Here is a 17,115-nt window from a genome sequence, read left to right as displayed (position 1 = left end):
TCCTGTAGAAAATATTATCTAGTTTTCAAAACAAAATTTTTAGTGAGAAAAAAATGGCACTGTTTTATATTTCTACAAATCTTTTTTAATGTCTGGCTAAATAAATAAGGTGGCTAGTAAAACACAGGCTGCAATATATGGGACATACATATATTTTAAAACTATTTGTTGTTTATCTGAACTTCAAATTTAACTGGGTGACCTGTGTGTGTTTATAACAAATGAAATCTATTGCTTTCAACCTCAGCTGGGCTCTCGGAGCTTTCTCTCACAAATTTTTTACCTACCCTTGCTCAAGCCCCAATCCCTTTCTCTCCCCTGGCTGACTCTTCCAATTACTTAAGCCACCTGCCCACCAGCACCTCTGTCCTCAGCAGCAGGAACAGCTGACATTTACCTGGTGCCTACAGCAGACCAGGCACTGATCTAAGGGTTTTTTGCGTGCTAACTCCTCTAGTCCCCCTGAAACCTATGATGCAAATACTATAACCATCACCCTATTTTACAGATGAGAAAGCTGAGGCCCAGAGACCACATGACTTGTCCAAGATCGCAAAATAATGATAATTCCAACTAAGCAGTTTGGCTCCAGAGTCCACATCCTTCATCACTGATTTTATTTTATTTTTTTAACTTATTTCAAAATTTCTAAAACTTACATTCTGTACTAAACTAGCAATAACTATGCCATCCCCCCCCCCCCCATTCCCTGGTAACCTCTCATCTACTTTCTGTCTTTATGAATTTATTTTTTCTAGATATTTAGAATAAGAAAAATCATACAAAACTGTTCTTTTGTGTCATGTTCATTTTACTTTGCATAATATTTTTACAGGGCTCATCCACGTTTAGAATGCATCAGAACTTCACTCTTTTTAATGATTGAATAGTATTCCACTGTATGTACATACCACAGTTTGCTTATCCATTTATTTGTTGATGGATCATGGTTGTTTCCACTTTTTGGCTGTTGTAAATAATGCTGCTATGGCCATTGATATACAAGTATCTGTTTGAGTTGAATTCCTTTGGATATACATGCCGGGGAGTGGAATTGCTGAGTCCTCTGTACTTTTATTTGCTAAATCTGGCAATCTGGCAACCCTATTAAAATACGACAGCTGCTGGACCATGCACCCCACCCCACCCCCAAAAATAAGAGAGGTGGATTCTCATTTCTGCTTCTCCTTCAGTCTTCTGGGGCAAGTGGTTGGAAGTATATGAAGAAAATAAGGCCTCACAGATATGTAGTTGGAAAAGGAAGAACTTGGAGAGCTTTTTCAACTAACTGCGAACATTCCTCTTTGACATTACATCTAAAGGTGACAAGTGGTAGTGTCTTGAAGGTTGATTGCAATGGGGATTCAGAAGCCATGTAATGAACTTCTGTATTCTCTCACATTAAAATCTGTTGGTCTGTCATGTATTTTGAATGGTTCTTTTACCTAAGCCTGAACTTATAACATTATGCATTGGTCATTTGGAAAACATCAGTTTACTGAGTGACAGAGAACCTCTGAATTGTGATTCATTTCATTATACAACATTTTAAAAGTCGCTTTTTTTTTTTTTACCTCCTCTCATAAGAAATGTCTAAGTATCAGAAAGCCATTAAGTTCACAGTAGCAGTTATAAGTTTTCCAAAATTCTTTCCCTTTTCTTTTTTGTCTTTTCTCTGACTTTCTCTTAAATGCTGAAATTTATCATGGAATGAATATTTCCTTGTAGTAATGGCTCACTCTGCTCTTTTCCAAGAGAGCATCTGTCAAATACCAGTAGCTGGGTAAGCCAAGTCTGTCTGCCAGTCGTTTTTTCCGGTAAAAATGGGGTTCTGTGAAATGGGGGTCCAGGACATGGGGCTTTCTGGTTAAGCTCAAACAATCCTGCAGGGATGACCGCTGGGCTCTGGAAGATGCCAAGACTGCTTCATGCGAACTTCCCATTTCATCGTATAGAGTAGGAAAAAGACACGTATGCGGGGTCAAGATTGAACAAAGCTAAGGACTTGTACGGCTTCATCGAGAACATTCTTCAGTAGAACTGCCGCTTCTGTTGCAAGCGTATGAGAGTAAAAGACACAGTGACGGCGGTCCCGTCTGGCGCTACGGCCACAGCACTGACGTGCTCAGGGGCCACCTCGGCTCCCGCGCCATCAGCACAAGTGTCACCATGTCACCATGGCGCACAGGGCACATCACGTCCTGGCGTTATCAGGACAATCGTTCCACTCCCATGGGCCCATGTGGGTCTGTGAACCGTACTCGGAGAATTATTTCTTTAAAAGTATTGACTTCTGGCTATGTGTGGTTATTCTGAATGGTCTATTAAAGCATGACTTTTTCCCCAATATTCTCAGAGTGACAGAGAACCCCATTCCAACCCCTCCTTACTCCACATACCACTGCCTCCCACAACCTCCCCCAATTAACTGAAGCACAATACCTGCTTGCAGGCAGAGCTGCAGAGTTTGCACTTGAACCTCTTCTCGTTTTTGTGAGTTTTCTGGTGCTGGACGAGGGCATAGCGTTCATGGAAGACAGCAGGACAGTAGCGGCACTTCATCTCTGTAGCTTTGTATGTGTGCAGGTTACGCAAATGGACACCTAAAACAGGGACATGCTATGTGCTTGAAGGGCAGTGCTTTCTGTTAGGCTGAGCTCCCCAACTCCCTAAATCAGGGTTTCTCAACCTTGGTGCTACTAGCATTTGGAGCCAGCTAATTCCTATGGCGGGGGGGGGGGGGAGTTCCTGTGCATTTCAGTGCGGTTAGCTGCCTCCCTGATCTCTACCCACGAGATGCCAGAAGTGTCCCCCGCAGCTGTGACAATCAAAAATGTCTCCAGACTTTGGTTAATGTCTCCTGGGGAGTAAAATTGTCACTGTTGAGACCTACTGCTACAAATGAATAGTATGCTGCAATGTCATTTCAATCTGGAGTTAAATTTTATGTAAATGTAAGTCAGATTGGACTTGTGTTAAAGTATTTCTTTAACAAAGCACTTTGAGAACCTTACCACAGTGTGGGTGGATTTTCAGGATAATGTTAAGGTGGTTTTACATAACAAAGATACAACCTTTATATTTTAGCCTTAAGACTAACAGCTAAAAAAAAAAAAAAAAAGGCCCAGGCATTCTATTAGAAGTCAAGGCTCTGGGTTGGTCTAAGTGGACAAGCTCCAGAACCATTTCTGCTCAGCCCAATCAGGATTCGAAGCACAGCAGCTTAGTGAGACTTTGCATAAGAGGCCAAATAAAAATAGCCAATTCTGGAGTGAGGTACACCCTACACATCCTGCCTCAGTCATTCAAAGGGCTTGATTTCTCATATATTAACAGGAGGGAAAACTGAGTGTGTTATACAAAGCCTGTGATGGGGGAATATGAAACGTGCCACCTACTGGGATGGGATACAGGCCATATTACTTTGCCATGTGCCCAAAATCTTATATCCTTTCTTGGTACCTCACTCATGACCCCTGTGCTCTACGAAGCCGTGCTGGGGCGTGTTTGTGCTGGTAGTTATGGTAACAATGACAGAATGTTCAAGATGGAAAAGGAAAGGTAGGACTTTGATAAACACCTCCGCACTTCACAAGTGTATCAGAATGGTGCACTCTTCTTCAGGATTTCTCTGGGCAAACTGGCGAATTTGAGTTTTTGTCAACATATTTTGAATATCACAATGTCATCATCTATTTTGGAAAGAGAATAAATGATAATGGGAAAAGGGAGGCCCAGGAATCCGAAGGTTCCAAAGTCACTCACTCACTCCTTTCCTATCACTCCCCCATGCTAAGTATCGGCTGGTTTCTCTTGAAGGTAGAATAAACCCCAAACTCCTAAGTTTGACCAGCAGAGTCATATTTGTGTTCCCTTCTTGCTCTACAGTGGATCTTATGTTATGTTAATACAGCTTTTCATTTCACATGCCTGCATCTTTCACTGAACGGCATTCCTTAAAGGACAGCTATGCCTTGGTTCTTATTTTTATACCCTTAGCTCCTGGCACCTTTTAGGATCACAGCAAGTGCTTAAGAAATGCTTGCTGAGTACCCCTGGAGGGAATGCTATATAAAAAGGCAGACCCTCCAATCTGGCTGCCTCCAGCACTCCTGATCATGTATTCTTAGCCAGTTCACTCGATGTCTCTTTGCCCCAGTTTCCTTATCTAACTTTAATCTCATGTGGTGTAAAATAATACTCATAAAAGTGCTTTATGAGCTAACAAGTCTGTGGGAGCACACGACAACAGGTATCAGGAGGAAATGCAAGGCCAGGGCTCTGGAAACATGCCATGAAAATGCACTTGTGCAGTGCAGCCACCAGGTGGCACCACAGGACCTCGGAAGAAAACTTCCCACAGAGAAGTGCTGGGAAACCGCGGCCCTGCAGGCGCGAAACTCAAAACGCTGCCAGGTCACAGGCTGCAGGCCGGGCCACCCGGCCAGGGCGGCAGAAAAAGTAAGGCCATGAAGCCAAAACACTCACGCAGGTCGCTCTTTCTCGCGATGACGGTGGTGCAGTGTGGGCACTGGTACTTGGGGACGTTGTCGCTGTGCTTCTGCAGAATGTGGATTTTCATGGTCCCGCTCTGGGTGAAGCGCGCGTGGCACACGTGGCACTCGTAGGGCTTCTCCCCTGGCAGGCGGGCAACAAAAGCAACCCCCAGAGTGGCCTTCCTGTCCAGGTGGATCCTGGCAAGTCGCTGAGAACTTTCCTCTTGTGCCCCGGGCCCTTTTTCCAACCCCACTCACCTGTGTTTAACCCCCCAAGTAGTTCAATCCTCCTAAATCCAGCAGACGCCAAGTACAGAACTGGCAGCGGTGCCCAGACGGGTGACCTTCTAAGGCCTGGGACCCTCCCACCTCATCAGTTCCAGACAGATAAAAAGTTCATATCCAGGGGTTGTAAAAAGAACCGAGAAGTTTGCATACACAATCTCCTATGATAAAGCGAGCGCATTCAGAAACCAGCAAATTTTACTTTGCCTTGAACGATTAATTTAGGGGTTGACATGAATATCTGAAAAACCTATGGAAGCAAATACCTTACAGTGGGTGCTTGTAACGGTTTGGGTGAGAGCAAAGCATTTATGTGGCCTCTTTAATGCTAAATAAATGTTGAAGTATAGAAGAAAATCCCCAGGTCCAATGGCACAAAGAAATTTTTTTATATTCAAATTTTAATTTTGCCGCTGCAGAGTTGTGTTTTAAAAGCTCTGGCACTTGAAAAAAAAACAAAAACTATACCATCTACTTATTTGATTCTAAACATGAAAAGCCATTACCTGAATGGGTTCTCATGTGGCGCTTCAGCTTGTAGGTATCCTTGCTGGCATAGCTACAGAGACAACACTGAAAAGGGCGCTCCCCGGTGTGAGAACGAATGTGGCGCTTCAATTTACTTGCCTATCGAACAAATGAAAGTTGTTGAGCCTTAAAGTAATCAGCATTATGAAATATTTCTAGTAATCAGATTTTAATGTATTTAATCAGAGCAGATTTCACGCACGAAAAATCAGGGAAGTCACCATTTTAATTTTCTGTTGCAGGTGGTTTTATCATTCGACGGATGTGCATAAGATTCTAAAGAACAGCAGGTTCAAGAGACATTCATATTCAACTTCATTTTGCAAAGGGAGAACTGCAATCTAGCTGCTCAGTGTTATACGTGATTTTTTTTTTTTTTGTAAGGCAACATACGTTAGAAATGTTGTGGCGTTTGTATCATATTGCAAAAAACACAGAAGTTAGAAAATTTTCTTTTGCATAGATAAAGGGAGTACCTTGACACATCAGCTCCTTAATGGACGGGCTATCCACATAAGGTACAAGTCCTGAGGGCCCCAACCTGCCTGTCCCAGAGAACAATGGCCTGTGCCTTGAGGAAGGTTTGTCTTGATAGTAAGCAGAGGTACCAAGTGTTAGCGGTTTCTTGATAAGAACTAGCTTTTAAGTAGAGAAAATAAATTCTAACTTGATTGAATTTTCCAGATAATCAGTTAAAAGACAAGCAACTGACCATTTTTTCCCCTGGTTCTTCTATATCCTTCTAGAACAATTCTTATTGGACACTCACTTACTGCAGGTCATTCTCTGCTTTTAGCAGGAAACAGAAGGCAATCCACTGTCCTTGGGCTACAGTTACTAGAAAAGCCCTCAGTGGTCCTGCTCGTGATTTTAGCGAGGTTACACTTGGTTCTGGTTCCAGAACACACAACAGGCACGCTTGAGCCTGAAGAACGTTCAAGAGAAAGAGAAGACTTAGAAGGGAAAACAAGATGCAAACTGAAAAGGTCAACTTAAGACTTGAAGAAAAGGAGATGTCTTCATGTCTATTGGAAAGCAAAACAAAAGGGTTTTTTAAAACTATAGCATAGAGCGCTTGAGTAAAGCGGTGTGAGGGACTAAACAGAGCCACGCATAAACCCCCTCTGGGCGGCTGCCCGAGGCGGGACCCGCAGCTCTAAAGCTTTCCGAAGTGATGTGCATGCACCAGTGGCATCCCCTGCCAGCCTGTGTGTAGATGGACGGCTTGGCGGGGAATAGCCTATGCCCTCTTAGAGTAGACAGCTGGCAGGGAATAGCCTATGCTCTCTTACAGTAGACAGAAACTGTAGAAAGGGGGACAGGGACGGCAGCAGCAGAGGGTCCCATGCCAAGACAAACAACCCCCTCAAGTTGCAGACTGCAGAAGGGTAGAAAGTCTCAATAGGCCTGAGAGTTTTACGTGAAAACTTGGCAGGACACCTTCACATGCTAGTCTCATAATACAGTCAAGACCTTAACCACAGATGAGAAATAATTTTTAAAAATAGCAATGACAGGAAAAAAATACGGGAATGAAATCCTGACCCTGTCTGTGAAATGCCCTAATTTATGAAATGCAGTTGCATCATTACTATATTTAAACTTCAGCTGTCCCCTCTAACTTAGTTCCATTTGAGGTTAGGTTTATTCCTTTCCAACTGGGCTCAAAACGAGGATCTTGCCTGCTTCCTATAAACAATGAACCATAAAAAAATTAACTGGTAGGAAACAGAAATTTATAAATAAAGTACAGGGTTCTACCATCCTTTCATTTAGAGTAATACAGCAGACCCATTAGGAGGGATAAATAAAATGATCTAGTCACAATGACCATGTGACTAGTGATAACCGAAATTTGAAAAGGACAGTCTCGCTGTAATTAAGGGTGGAAAATAGTTGTGCCTCAGTTTTCAAGAAAGCTGCTTTGTATCTGACTAATTGGCACTGAGGTAAGCATAAAAGAACTCAGCAAAAGTTCAGATTGCATCTGCATTTTCCGTCAACACAAACACACTTCGACTCCGTGGGAGAGAGTGTTACGTAAGCGGCTGAGGTAGAACTTTGCAACAAATCTGGGAATTATTTCCTGGACACAAGTAATTTTACTTGCAATCTGTACACCTTTACGTATTGCTTTCATTATCTGGTAATCAAAGAAAAACAGAAATCCAATTTCCTATTTCAAATTTAGAAAACAGAATACGCATTACTTCCTGCATCAATTTTGTATGAATAATGTCTTTAGGAAAAAACACTGCAGAGCAGTTTCTCCATAAATTGAGAGGACCTTTGTTGTAAGGACTCACAGAGGCTGTGGGAAGCTGTGTGTGGAAGTGTGCACTTACTTCCACACTAGCATACTTGCACATGGAACACTTAAAGGGCTTCTCATGAGTATGTCTGTAACGTCTGTGTCGTACAAGCTCTCCGCTGGTGACAAATGCCATGTCACAGTCACCACACTTATATGGCCTTGTACCTGTAAAAACACAAATTTTATGCTTTTAAAACAAGTTCTAACCAAAAAATATATATATATCCTGGAAATTTATAACTACATGAAGTCTCAAAATGCTTTTGCAATTAAAAAGAGACTTTGCGCCACAAATATCACAGATGCACGTGAGAAAATCTTGGTAAACTTCAAGGATTTTAAGCAAAATTCAAGGGAAAAAAAGATAAAATTAAAGTGTATATTAGCCATTCTTTCAATGTAGAACTTGGTAGATTCAAAGTCTGCCTAAACCTTAACGTACAAATTTCAAGGGATGTGCACTGCCCTGCCCGCTCACCTGGATGGCCCTGCCCTCTCACCTGTATGGCCCTGCCCGCTCACCTGTATGGGTGTTGACGTGGTTCCGCAGCAGGGTGATGGTACGGAACGCTTTCAGACAGATGTGGCAAATGTGTGGTTTTTCGGTGGTGTGAGTTTTCATATGACGTTTGAAACTTGAAATTCGAGAAGAGGTGAATACACAGGTATCACAATGGAAGGTTTGCTTTGATCCTACAGGAAGAAGACATAGAGTTCATATGTTTATAAAAATCTCTCTTTGGAAGAAACTGTTCAAATTCCATTTAAACCAATGGAAGTGACCTGACACATCCCTTTTTAGCTTAACGTGGGAACCACAGAAAACACGATGTCTATGTATGAGCTGATTTAAGCAGCTCAGGACAAAATGCTCTTGGACAACAAGCAACACATTTTCACTGCTAAAACACTGGTTGACATCAGTTTCTAGCCACGTGGACCATCTGAAAACACGGAATAAAAATGCTAGGGGTAAAAAGCCTCCTAATGTTTTAGAGTGCCTTGGAGATCACAGGCGGACACAAGTCAAAGCTCAGCGTCTTTCCAAAGCAGGGAGTCCAAGAAGGGAGTCGTCTTAAGATGGGGCCTTAATGGGATGCACTGCTCTTAGTATAAAGGTGAATTAAAGATAGCCTACCCCCACGACAGCACCTCATGCCCCAGCCCCAGGACTGCAAGGAAAGCAGGTTAGAACGGCATGGTCCAAAACAGTAGCAACAAGCCACATGTAGCTATTTAAATATGAAATTAAAGTCATCAAAATTAAATGCAATTAAATTTCAGTTTTTTGGTTGCAAGTCACATATCAATTGCTCAAAAGCTATGTGTGGTTTTCTGTGTGGGAGACCCAGGTTTGATTCCCAGCCCATGAACCAAAAAAAACCCCCCCCAAAAAACAAACAAAAAACCCTACATCTGGCTAGAGGCTATCAAGCTGGACAGTCTTGATGTAGAGCATATCCACTGTCATGGGGAGTTTTATTGGACAGTGCTGATCTAGAACCAGAACAGGGGAAAACTCTCCCCTGTGACGGTGATTCCAAAGGTTTGAAGCCCCAGTGGACATTTCCAAGGTGGTTCTTAAGATGGTTCTGTCAGTCTCTGGCAGAAGCCAATACAAATCATCCCTCAGAGAAGCTGCTTTCATCCCAGGCTTCAAAGATAAAATTGCCACAGATAAAGTTAAAAAAAACAAAAGATTCATAATAAATAACAAAGTGTTACAAGCAAGAACCAGCAGCAAAAAGCAAACAGGAGAACTAGGCCTGCAAAGACCTCAGACTATAGAATGATCAATAACAGAATGGAGCTTTGACATTAGCAAGAAGGGCAGAGTAGAGTTCCAACGGTTTGTCCTCCATAAAAGCAATGAAAACAGGCAAAAACTATCAGAATCAACTTTTTCCTGCTCTGCATATGAATCAAAGCTTGTAGCAACTAGGAGAATGCTTAATAAACAACAACAAAATCACTGAATCTTGGTAAAAACTGAGCTTCGCAGCACTTTAACTTCCAATTCTCACTTTCCACTCCCCAGCTCAATGATGGCTTTGAAAATAACAATCCACATTCCGAATTGTAAAGGCAGAAGCAGAACAGACCTCATTTCCAAAAATTACTGAGTTTGACCAGTCAGTTGGTTCCCTGGAAGACTGGCTCAAAGGGCTTGCCTTTATCACCCCTAACCTGGAACCTGCCCAGTGCTAAAGAAGTTACTGGGGGAGGGGAGAGTAGGGGGCTGTGGAGGTGGTCACCAGACACATTCACAGGCAACGGATGACAGGTGGGGCAAACATCAGGCGAAGAGAAATCTTGCAAAGAAAGTCTGGAAATGAGACTAGGTAATAAGGACTCTGAAAAGCTGACATATTTCTGGAAATCAAGAAGGCCCACGGCTCTGTGCAAGCTCCAGAAAGTTCTGGAAGGCTCTAGCTCTCACCTCTGGCTGACCCTGAGGCTCTGCGGAAGCAGGAAGAGAAGGGTGAGGTGGAGTTGTCTGTCCCTACACTGACCCACAGCTCCTCTGCCGAGACGGGGGGATTTCTTTTGGTTCCGGGTATTTACGGAAATCCCTGTCCAATCATTAGCTGACCACTAAGCTAACAGAACAGACAATGGCCACAACTAACAAAGAATATACACTTCACAAAATTAGTTCAGAAACACCACCAAACAATCTCACTACAACAATCTAGGGAAGAGGACACTCTGGTTTCTTGATTTGCCACATTACAATATTAAAAATGTCCAGTTTTCCACAAAAACTTACAAAACATGCAAAGAAACAAGCAAATACGGCTGAAGTGGAAAAAAGCAAACAATACAAATAATCTCTAAGGAACTTCAGACATTGGATTTGGTCTCTACTAGACAAAGACGTCAAATCAACAATTTTAAATATTCAAAGAAATCATCCCTACAAAACTAAAGGAAACCATGAGAATGCGGCTTCACCAAATAGAGAATTTCAACAGAGACAGGCATTATCAAAAGGAACCATCTAGGAATGCTGGAGTTGAAAAACACAATAAACGAAATGAAAAATTCACCAGAGGGGCTCAACAGCAGATTCTGAGCAGACAGAAGAAAAGAATCAGTGAACCTGAAGACAGGTCAATTGAGAAGAAAAACTCATGAAGAAAATTTAACTGAGCAGCATATTCATAATAGACAAAAAAATGGCCACAACCCAAACGTCCATCCACTGATGAATGGATAAATAAAATATGGTTCATTGGTACAAGGGAATGTCATTCAGCTTTAAAAGAGAATGAAACACTGATACATACTACAGTGTGGATAAGCCTTGAAAACATTATGCTTAGTCAAAAAAGCCAAACACAAAAGGCCACATATTGTATGTGTAGGATTCCATTTACGTGAAATGTCCAGAATAGGAAAATCTGTAGAGACAGAAAATAGACAAGTGGTTGCCAGGACCTGAAGAGGGAACGTGGGGACTGACAGCTTAATGAGTAAGGAGTTCCTTTTTGAGGTGATGAAATGTTATGAAATTAAATAGCAATGATGGTTGCACAACTCTGTACTATATTTAAAATCACTGAGCAGTACACTCAAAGTGGCAAAAATGATGGATTTTTTTACATGAATTTCATCTTAAGAAATATGTCTATATATCACACAATATATACATACACAAGTATGTATATATAATATATATCATCAGATACATAATAAATGTCAAGTGACTAAATACTCCAAATAGAAGCAAAGGCTGTCAGCCAGAAATTAAAAAGAAATCACAGTTATATGGTGTTCACGGAAGATATATCTAAAACAGAAGGATACACAGCACATTGTACACAATGCAATTAGGTTAGGAATCAATAACATAAAAGTTAACTAGAAAAATCCCATGTGTTTGAAAGGTAAGAAACACTTGCATAAATCAAGAGTCAAAGAAGAAATCATAATAAAATTTTAGAAAGTCAAAACAAACAAATGATAAAATATCAAATATTGGTGGCATATGGATAAAACATATTTTAAAAGAATTTTATAGTCTTAAGTGCTTCTGTAGAGAAGAAGAAAGGCTGGAAATTAAGGAGCCAAGTAAGTAGCCATCTTAAGAAGTTAGAAAAAAATGGCAGATTAACCTCAAAGAAGGAGCCCAAGGTATACACAGAAATCAATGCAATAAGCAATAAATGTACAATAGAGAAAAACCAAGCAGCCAGAAGTCATTTTTTTTTTTAAGATTAATAAAATAGACAGTCCTCTGGCAATATTGACTGAGAAAGAAACAATAAGCACAGACTGACAATATGGACCTCATTTCCCCACAAAAATCTGTTCCAGGTGGAATAAAGATTTAAGTATGAAAGGCAAAACCTTAAAGCTTTTAGAAGACATTATAGAATCATACATTTATGACTTTGAGCTAAGGGTAGATTTCTTAAACAAGATACCAGAAGAAAAAAAAAGTGAACCGGAACGGAAAACGTTGATAGATTATACTACCATGAAATGAGAAACTTCTTCTTCTTCCTATTTTTTTTTTTATCAAAAGACACCATAAACAGGGCAGGCCATCGTGGCTCAGTGGCAGAGTTGTCGCCTGCCCATGCTCCCCCCCCCCCCCAAAAAAAAGACACCATAAACTGAGTAAAAAGCAAAGCCATGGGCTGGAAAAAGATATCTGCAACACAAATAACTTAACAACAACGAGAACAAGAACAAAGAATTTCCAGAAAATGTAGTGAGCTCTTACAGATTGCTAAGTAAAACACCAACAGCCCAACAGAAAAATGGCTAAACACAACACAGAAAACACCCCACCAGGCAGTCAACAAACAAAAGCTCTCAATTTCGGTGCGAGGCGAGAGCCAGTGGTTTTAGAAAGCGCTTTGCACACCTGGTGCCCAGCCGTCTCTAGGCCGCACCCTAGGAGGACTCCTGCACACGGGCTTCGGAAAATGCTAGCAAAAACTAAAAGCAATCCAAATGTCCACCGACAGCGGAATGAGTAACTTATGATACAGAGAATGAAATATCATAAAGTAATGGGAATGGAAATAAAAGAAACTAAAACCACTCATCACAAAATGGATGGATTTTAGAGCTATGGCAGTCAATGAAGAAAACAGCGACAGAAGAATGCACACAGTATGGTTCCATTTATATGAGTTTCGAACACAATAGCAAATCTAACAAAATATATCTAGACGCAAGCATTTGTGTTGGAATAATAAAGAGCAAGAAAATCATGAACATACAACTTGAGGGCAGAGGGGAAGGGTAGTATCTACCTTTTACCACCTTTCCCCTCTGCCCTCTTACCCATGCCAAAGAAGGCATCGAGAGTACTTCAAAGGTAAAGGTAAATTCTTTTCCAGACTGAGTCCGAGGTGCACTGAAGCATCATCTGCTGTATTCTTCTTCTTTATTTTTTGGCATGGGCAGGTTCCAGGAATCGAACCCATGTCTCCAGCATGGCAGGCGAGAATTCTGCCATGAGTCACCGTTGCACCGCTCTATATTATTCTTATTCCTTATGTATGTTTTATTAATATTTTATAATCACAACCTTTTTTGCATTATGTCATTTAACAATATATAGTCACTTAACTTTTAATAAGATATTTTACAAGGCATCTGTACACTATCAGTTGACACTGAGTGACATGAGACTTATCTTTGGTAAATTCAGTACTTTAAAAAGGTATACATGTGTCTAAAAAGCAATTTAGTGAAAACTTTACAAGGTCAGACTATGGAGATTGGTGGCACAATACCACTTTGCAAGCCAATCACAAGCACTCTCAGATCCTCATGTCTTATATTACAAAAGACCCACAATCCCTATATGCTTTGTTTTAAGACAATAGCAAGGATGTAGGAATGTGAAGACCAATCAAAGAGCTCGGAAAAAATAACATGCAAAAGTTCCTTGCAGTTACCAGCAATTTAGACAGTGCCCGGGCCACTGTGCTTGAAGAAGGAAATCTTTTTGACTGGAAAAGCTGCAGTAAAACACTAAGAGTGGTTATATCTGGGAGGAGGGATTACAGAGGACTTTAGTCTCTCCTTTCCTTCACATTTTATGAGGCTGCTCTAGAGACTTCCCTTTCCTTGTACACTACTGAGTCTTGTACTTTTCTCCAATAAATTTCTCTCCCAGAATCCTTTTGCATGGAGCAAAAGCTGAATTGGCGAGCTGAGACAACAACCCAGGTGGCCAAAGAGATCTGACCCCAGGACTGCAGAGTCCCCATAAGCATACGGCCAGGTTTCTAGAGGTTTCCCCAGTCTAAAGCTGAAGGGGAAACTGGTTCCAAGTGTGTACATCCTTATACTGTTTACATCGTTCGGGAAACATTTACTGACACACTCATGTCCAAACACAGGAGCTCAACAGCTTTGTGAGAGGGACATTCTCCCGGCCTTGTCCCCAGTTTTACTGCATCTCAAACCATGGCCCATCTTGCACATGTGCAGCTAGAGAACAAAGTAAGAAAGTATAAGTGTTTAAGTTAAATCCTCAACGGCCAAGAAAAAAGCTCAAAATGCAAACGCTGCTGGTGGGTCAGGCTATGTAGGCAAAAACTCATCTTGAGCCTTGGTCCCACTGCTCCACTCCCGCTGCCAGGCACAGGCGCGTGGGCGGGTGTGCCCTTGTGCAGACAGATGTGACTTGTAAAAAAAATGAGCTAAAAACTGGGATTTTGAGGGGGGATTCACTCGATTTAAATATGCAGGAAACGAAATAAAAATGTATTTTAAAAATACATAAGCCCCCCCCCAAATAATTTCTAAGGGTCAAATTCTCCTGGTGGGTTGCTGGGAGATAACCTGGGCTGACAGAAGAGCTTTAGTATGGGCTCCAGGTCTTTCCTAATCTGACCAACTACCTCTCCAAGCACCGACCTCCCCAGCCAGCCACAGCAGAGCTGCCCACTTCCAGGTATGAAGCCACACACTTCCGGAACTGCACTAGCCATCTCTGGTTGCCTGAAGGATGATCCCGACTCTCTGTGGGCTCCTCATCTTCTTCCAGGCCTCCCCTGGACACTGCCTCTCCCAGAAGCCACCTCTACTGCCTCCTCAAGGAGCCATGGCTCCTTCTCTAGTCCCCAAACAAGACCTCGCCTCCGTGAGGGGCTCCCCCCATCACCCACAGCCTCATGGGACTGTAAACTGGGGAGCAGAGGCCAGGGCTCAAACCCCTATTTACCTGTACAACACTTTGTGGGAGTGTTTCCATTATGCTTTTAAAACATTTGTGTGCAAAATGAAAAACTCGTTTGCATTTGATCCACAACAGAAAAATTAGTTTAAAATTTCTCCCATTTCCAGACATTTTGAAAGCAACCGCTTAAAACTTCAATGACCAGCCCCTTCCCATAAAGAAAACCAGTGGCCTAGTTTTATGCACAGTCTCTTACACCAGATGAACCGGCCTACCCTTTGCCTTTCTTCGAGTTTTTGTAGCGCTGGCTTTTTCAACATTTGCTTGATTGGATGAAGGCTCATCTTCCTGTTTTTTCACGTCTAAGTCTGAAACTGCCAGAGCAATTTCATCTCTTCCGTCATCTCCTGGCTCCAGCTCTATAGAAAGAAAGAGCTGCTCTTCTGTATTTTCAGCAATTTCTCCTTTGACCAATAGCTGGTCCTCCTGACTTTTCTCAATCTAATAAACAAAAAAAAAAGTATTCAAACAAATACAATACCATTAATTAAAGACTCATTAAACACTTTCCTTTGATGAAACAATAGACTCCATAATGAAAAAAAAAAAAATAAAGAAGTGCCCAATAGTACACACTGAAACCAGCATACTTAGCATCACCTTGTGGTACTCTGATTTGTAAACTTTCTATAGACTTAACAAAAGAACATACAGTCTCCCAGGATTTTCCTGGGAAGTATTTTTACTGCATTTAATTTTAAAGTGCAAAATAGCTTGCCCACATGTAATACTGCACAAAGGGTAACTTAAAAATAACACTTCTCATTTTCCCCATCCTGTATCAGATTTACTCTACCTCCATCAGTCCGGGGCTTTCAGCCAGGCTCTCTGCGAACTTACTGTCTTCACTGGCCACCTCCTTGTTCTCCTCCATAAGGCGAATCTGCGTCACCTCTATCTCCTGCAGCGAATACATCTCCTCCTGGATGTTAAGGGTGACACACTGGTGCAGGGTGGGCTGGGGTGCCTCACCGAGCCACAGCAGCGATGGCACCTCGTTCTCGGCCTGCTGCACCATCACCTGCAGCCCTTCCTGGTGCTGTGCCAGCCAGCCCATCTCCTGCAGCTCCATGTCATGGGAGGTGAAATGCACCGTTTGTAGAGTCAGGATGTGCTTATCACTCTCCTCCATGATAGTGGGAATCAGCTCCAGCTCTCCCTCCAGGATCCCAGCCTGGAGGCCCCCACTGGTATATGCAGCCTCCAACCCGCTGGGGCTTGCACGCTCCTTCACTCTGCACACTCCATCCTCTTCCTCCTCCTCCCCCTCCTCCTTCTCTAGGGCTCTCTCTGGCATCAACTCCGGTTCTTTGATTTTGGTGAATTGCTCAGAAAGGACAGAGATCTCTGTGGCCGCCATTATGACTTGGCCTGTCCGAGAAAGAAGGAGTCTATGTAAGGCACGTGGGGTTTGGGCCTCCCAGGCTTTTGGTCTGGTCAGGGCCATAGCAAGGTTCTGGCCTCAACACGCTTTGGGCCTCTTAGGGGTCAGGACTAAGTAGACCCAGCCTAGGCCCAGGAGGGGTTGAGTATAAACAGGATTTAGGCTAAAGCAGGCTTTTGTCCAAAGGATTCTAGAACTAACAGGTTTGGGCTGGAGCAGGCTTTCAGCAAATGCACATTTTTGGGCCTGGAAGGTTTGGGCCTAAGCAGACTTTCAGCAAATGCACACTCCAGGCCTGGAAGACTTGAGCCTCATCAAGTTTTCAGCAAACGCACAATTCTAGACAGCAATGTTTGAGCCCAACAGTCTTTCGGCCTAGTGGCCTTTTGCTCACACAGACTTGGCCAGCGGACCCCTCCCCCTTCCCCCTTCCCCTCCCCCTGCGGTCTCTCCATGCTGCCAGCCCGCCAGCCCGCCTTTCGCGTCCCGTGCCCAAGCTCCATTGCCCTGCTCACGAGGGGCGAGTCTGCCCGGGGCGGGGCCCTCACCGCGGGAGGCGTGGCCTCGCTGCTGGCCCGCCCCGTCCTGCGTGGGCTCCGCCTCAGGCCACGGCCCTCCGCGTGCTGCAGCCACACTGCTCGGGCGACTGCAGCACGAGGGTGAAGGCAGCGGGGGCGCAGGCGCAGTGGAGGGAAAGGCGAAGGGAGGTCGCGTGCGAGGGGCGGGGCCAGGGCAGGGTCGGGGAGCTAGGGGGAGGGTGGACGGCGTGGGGTGGGGGGCGGAGGGGAGACCTGAAGGGGGCGCTGAGGGTTGAAGGGTCGGGGAAGGAGGGATGCAGAGGGACAGAAGGAACCAGAAGGGGACGCTAACTAGAGGGGGCGTGATGAGGAGGAAATGG

The 17,115-nt window shown here is 43.2% G+C and overlaps 1 protein-coding gene across 3 annotated transcripts in view; it reads right to left on the bottom strand.

Annotated features, from left to right (window-relative positions):
• CTCFL (CCCTC-binding factor like) overlaps window positions 1-16,855 on the bottom strand; it is a 32,076-nt gene extending 15,221 nt beyond the window's left edge. For 2 of the 3 annotated variants that reach the window (XM_077160416.1, XM_077160420.1), the window contains exons 1-8: window positions 16,766-16,855; window positions 15,630-16,204; window positions 15,049-15,274; window positions 8,146-8,316; window positions 7,616-7,788; window positions 5,288-5,408; window positions 4,489-4,638; window positions 2,443-2,603 (exon numbers count right to left, since the gene is read on the bottom strand). In XM_077160416.1, coding sequence (XP_077016531.1) covers window positions 2,443-2,603; window positions 4,489-4,638; window positions 5,288-5,408; window positions 7,616-7,788; window positions 8,146-8,316; window positions 15,049-15,274; window positions 15,630-16,193 — 1,566 coding nt within the window. In that variant the 5' untranslated portion in view covers window positions 16,194-16,204; window positions 16,766-16,855. The remainder of the gene's footprint in view (window positions 1-2,442; window positions 2,604-4,488; window positions 4,639-5,287; window positions 5,409-7,615; window positions 7,789-8,145; window positions 8,317-15,048; window positions 15,275-15,629; window positions 16,205-16,765) is intronic. The other variant, XM_077160429.1, reaches the window with a different exon arrangement.
• Between the last annotated feature and the right edge of the window lie 260 nt (window positions 16,856-17,115).

The sequence above is a fragment of the Tamandua tetradactyla genome, chromosome 1 (assembly GCF_023851605.1).
Source record: "Tamandua tetradactyla isolate mTamTet1 chromosome 1, mTamTet1.pri, whole genome shotgun sequence".
Lineage (NCBI taxonomy): Eukaryota > Metazoa > Chordata > Mammalia > Pilosa > Myrmecophagidae > Tamandua > Tamandua tetradactyla.
Note: the sequence above shows the minus strand (reverse complement) of the source record. Positions and strands in the feature narration are given on the sequence as shown.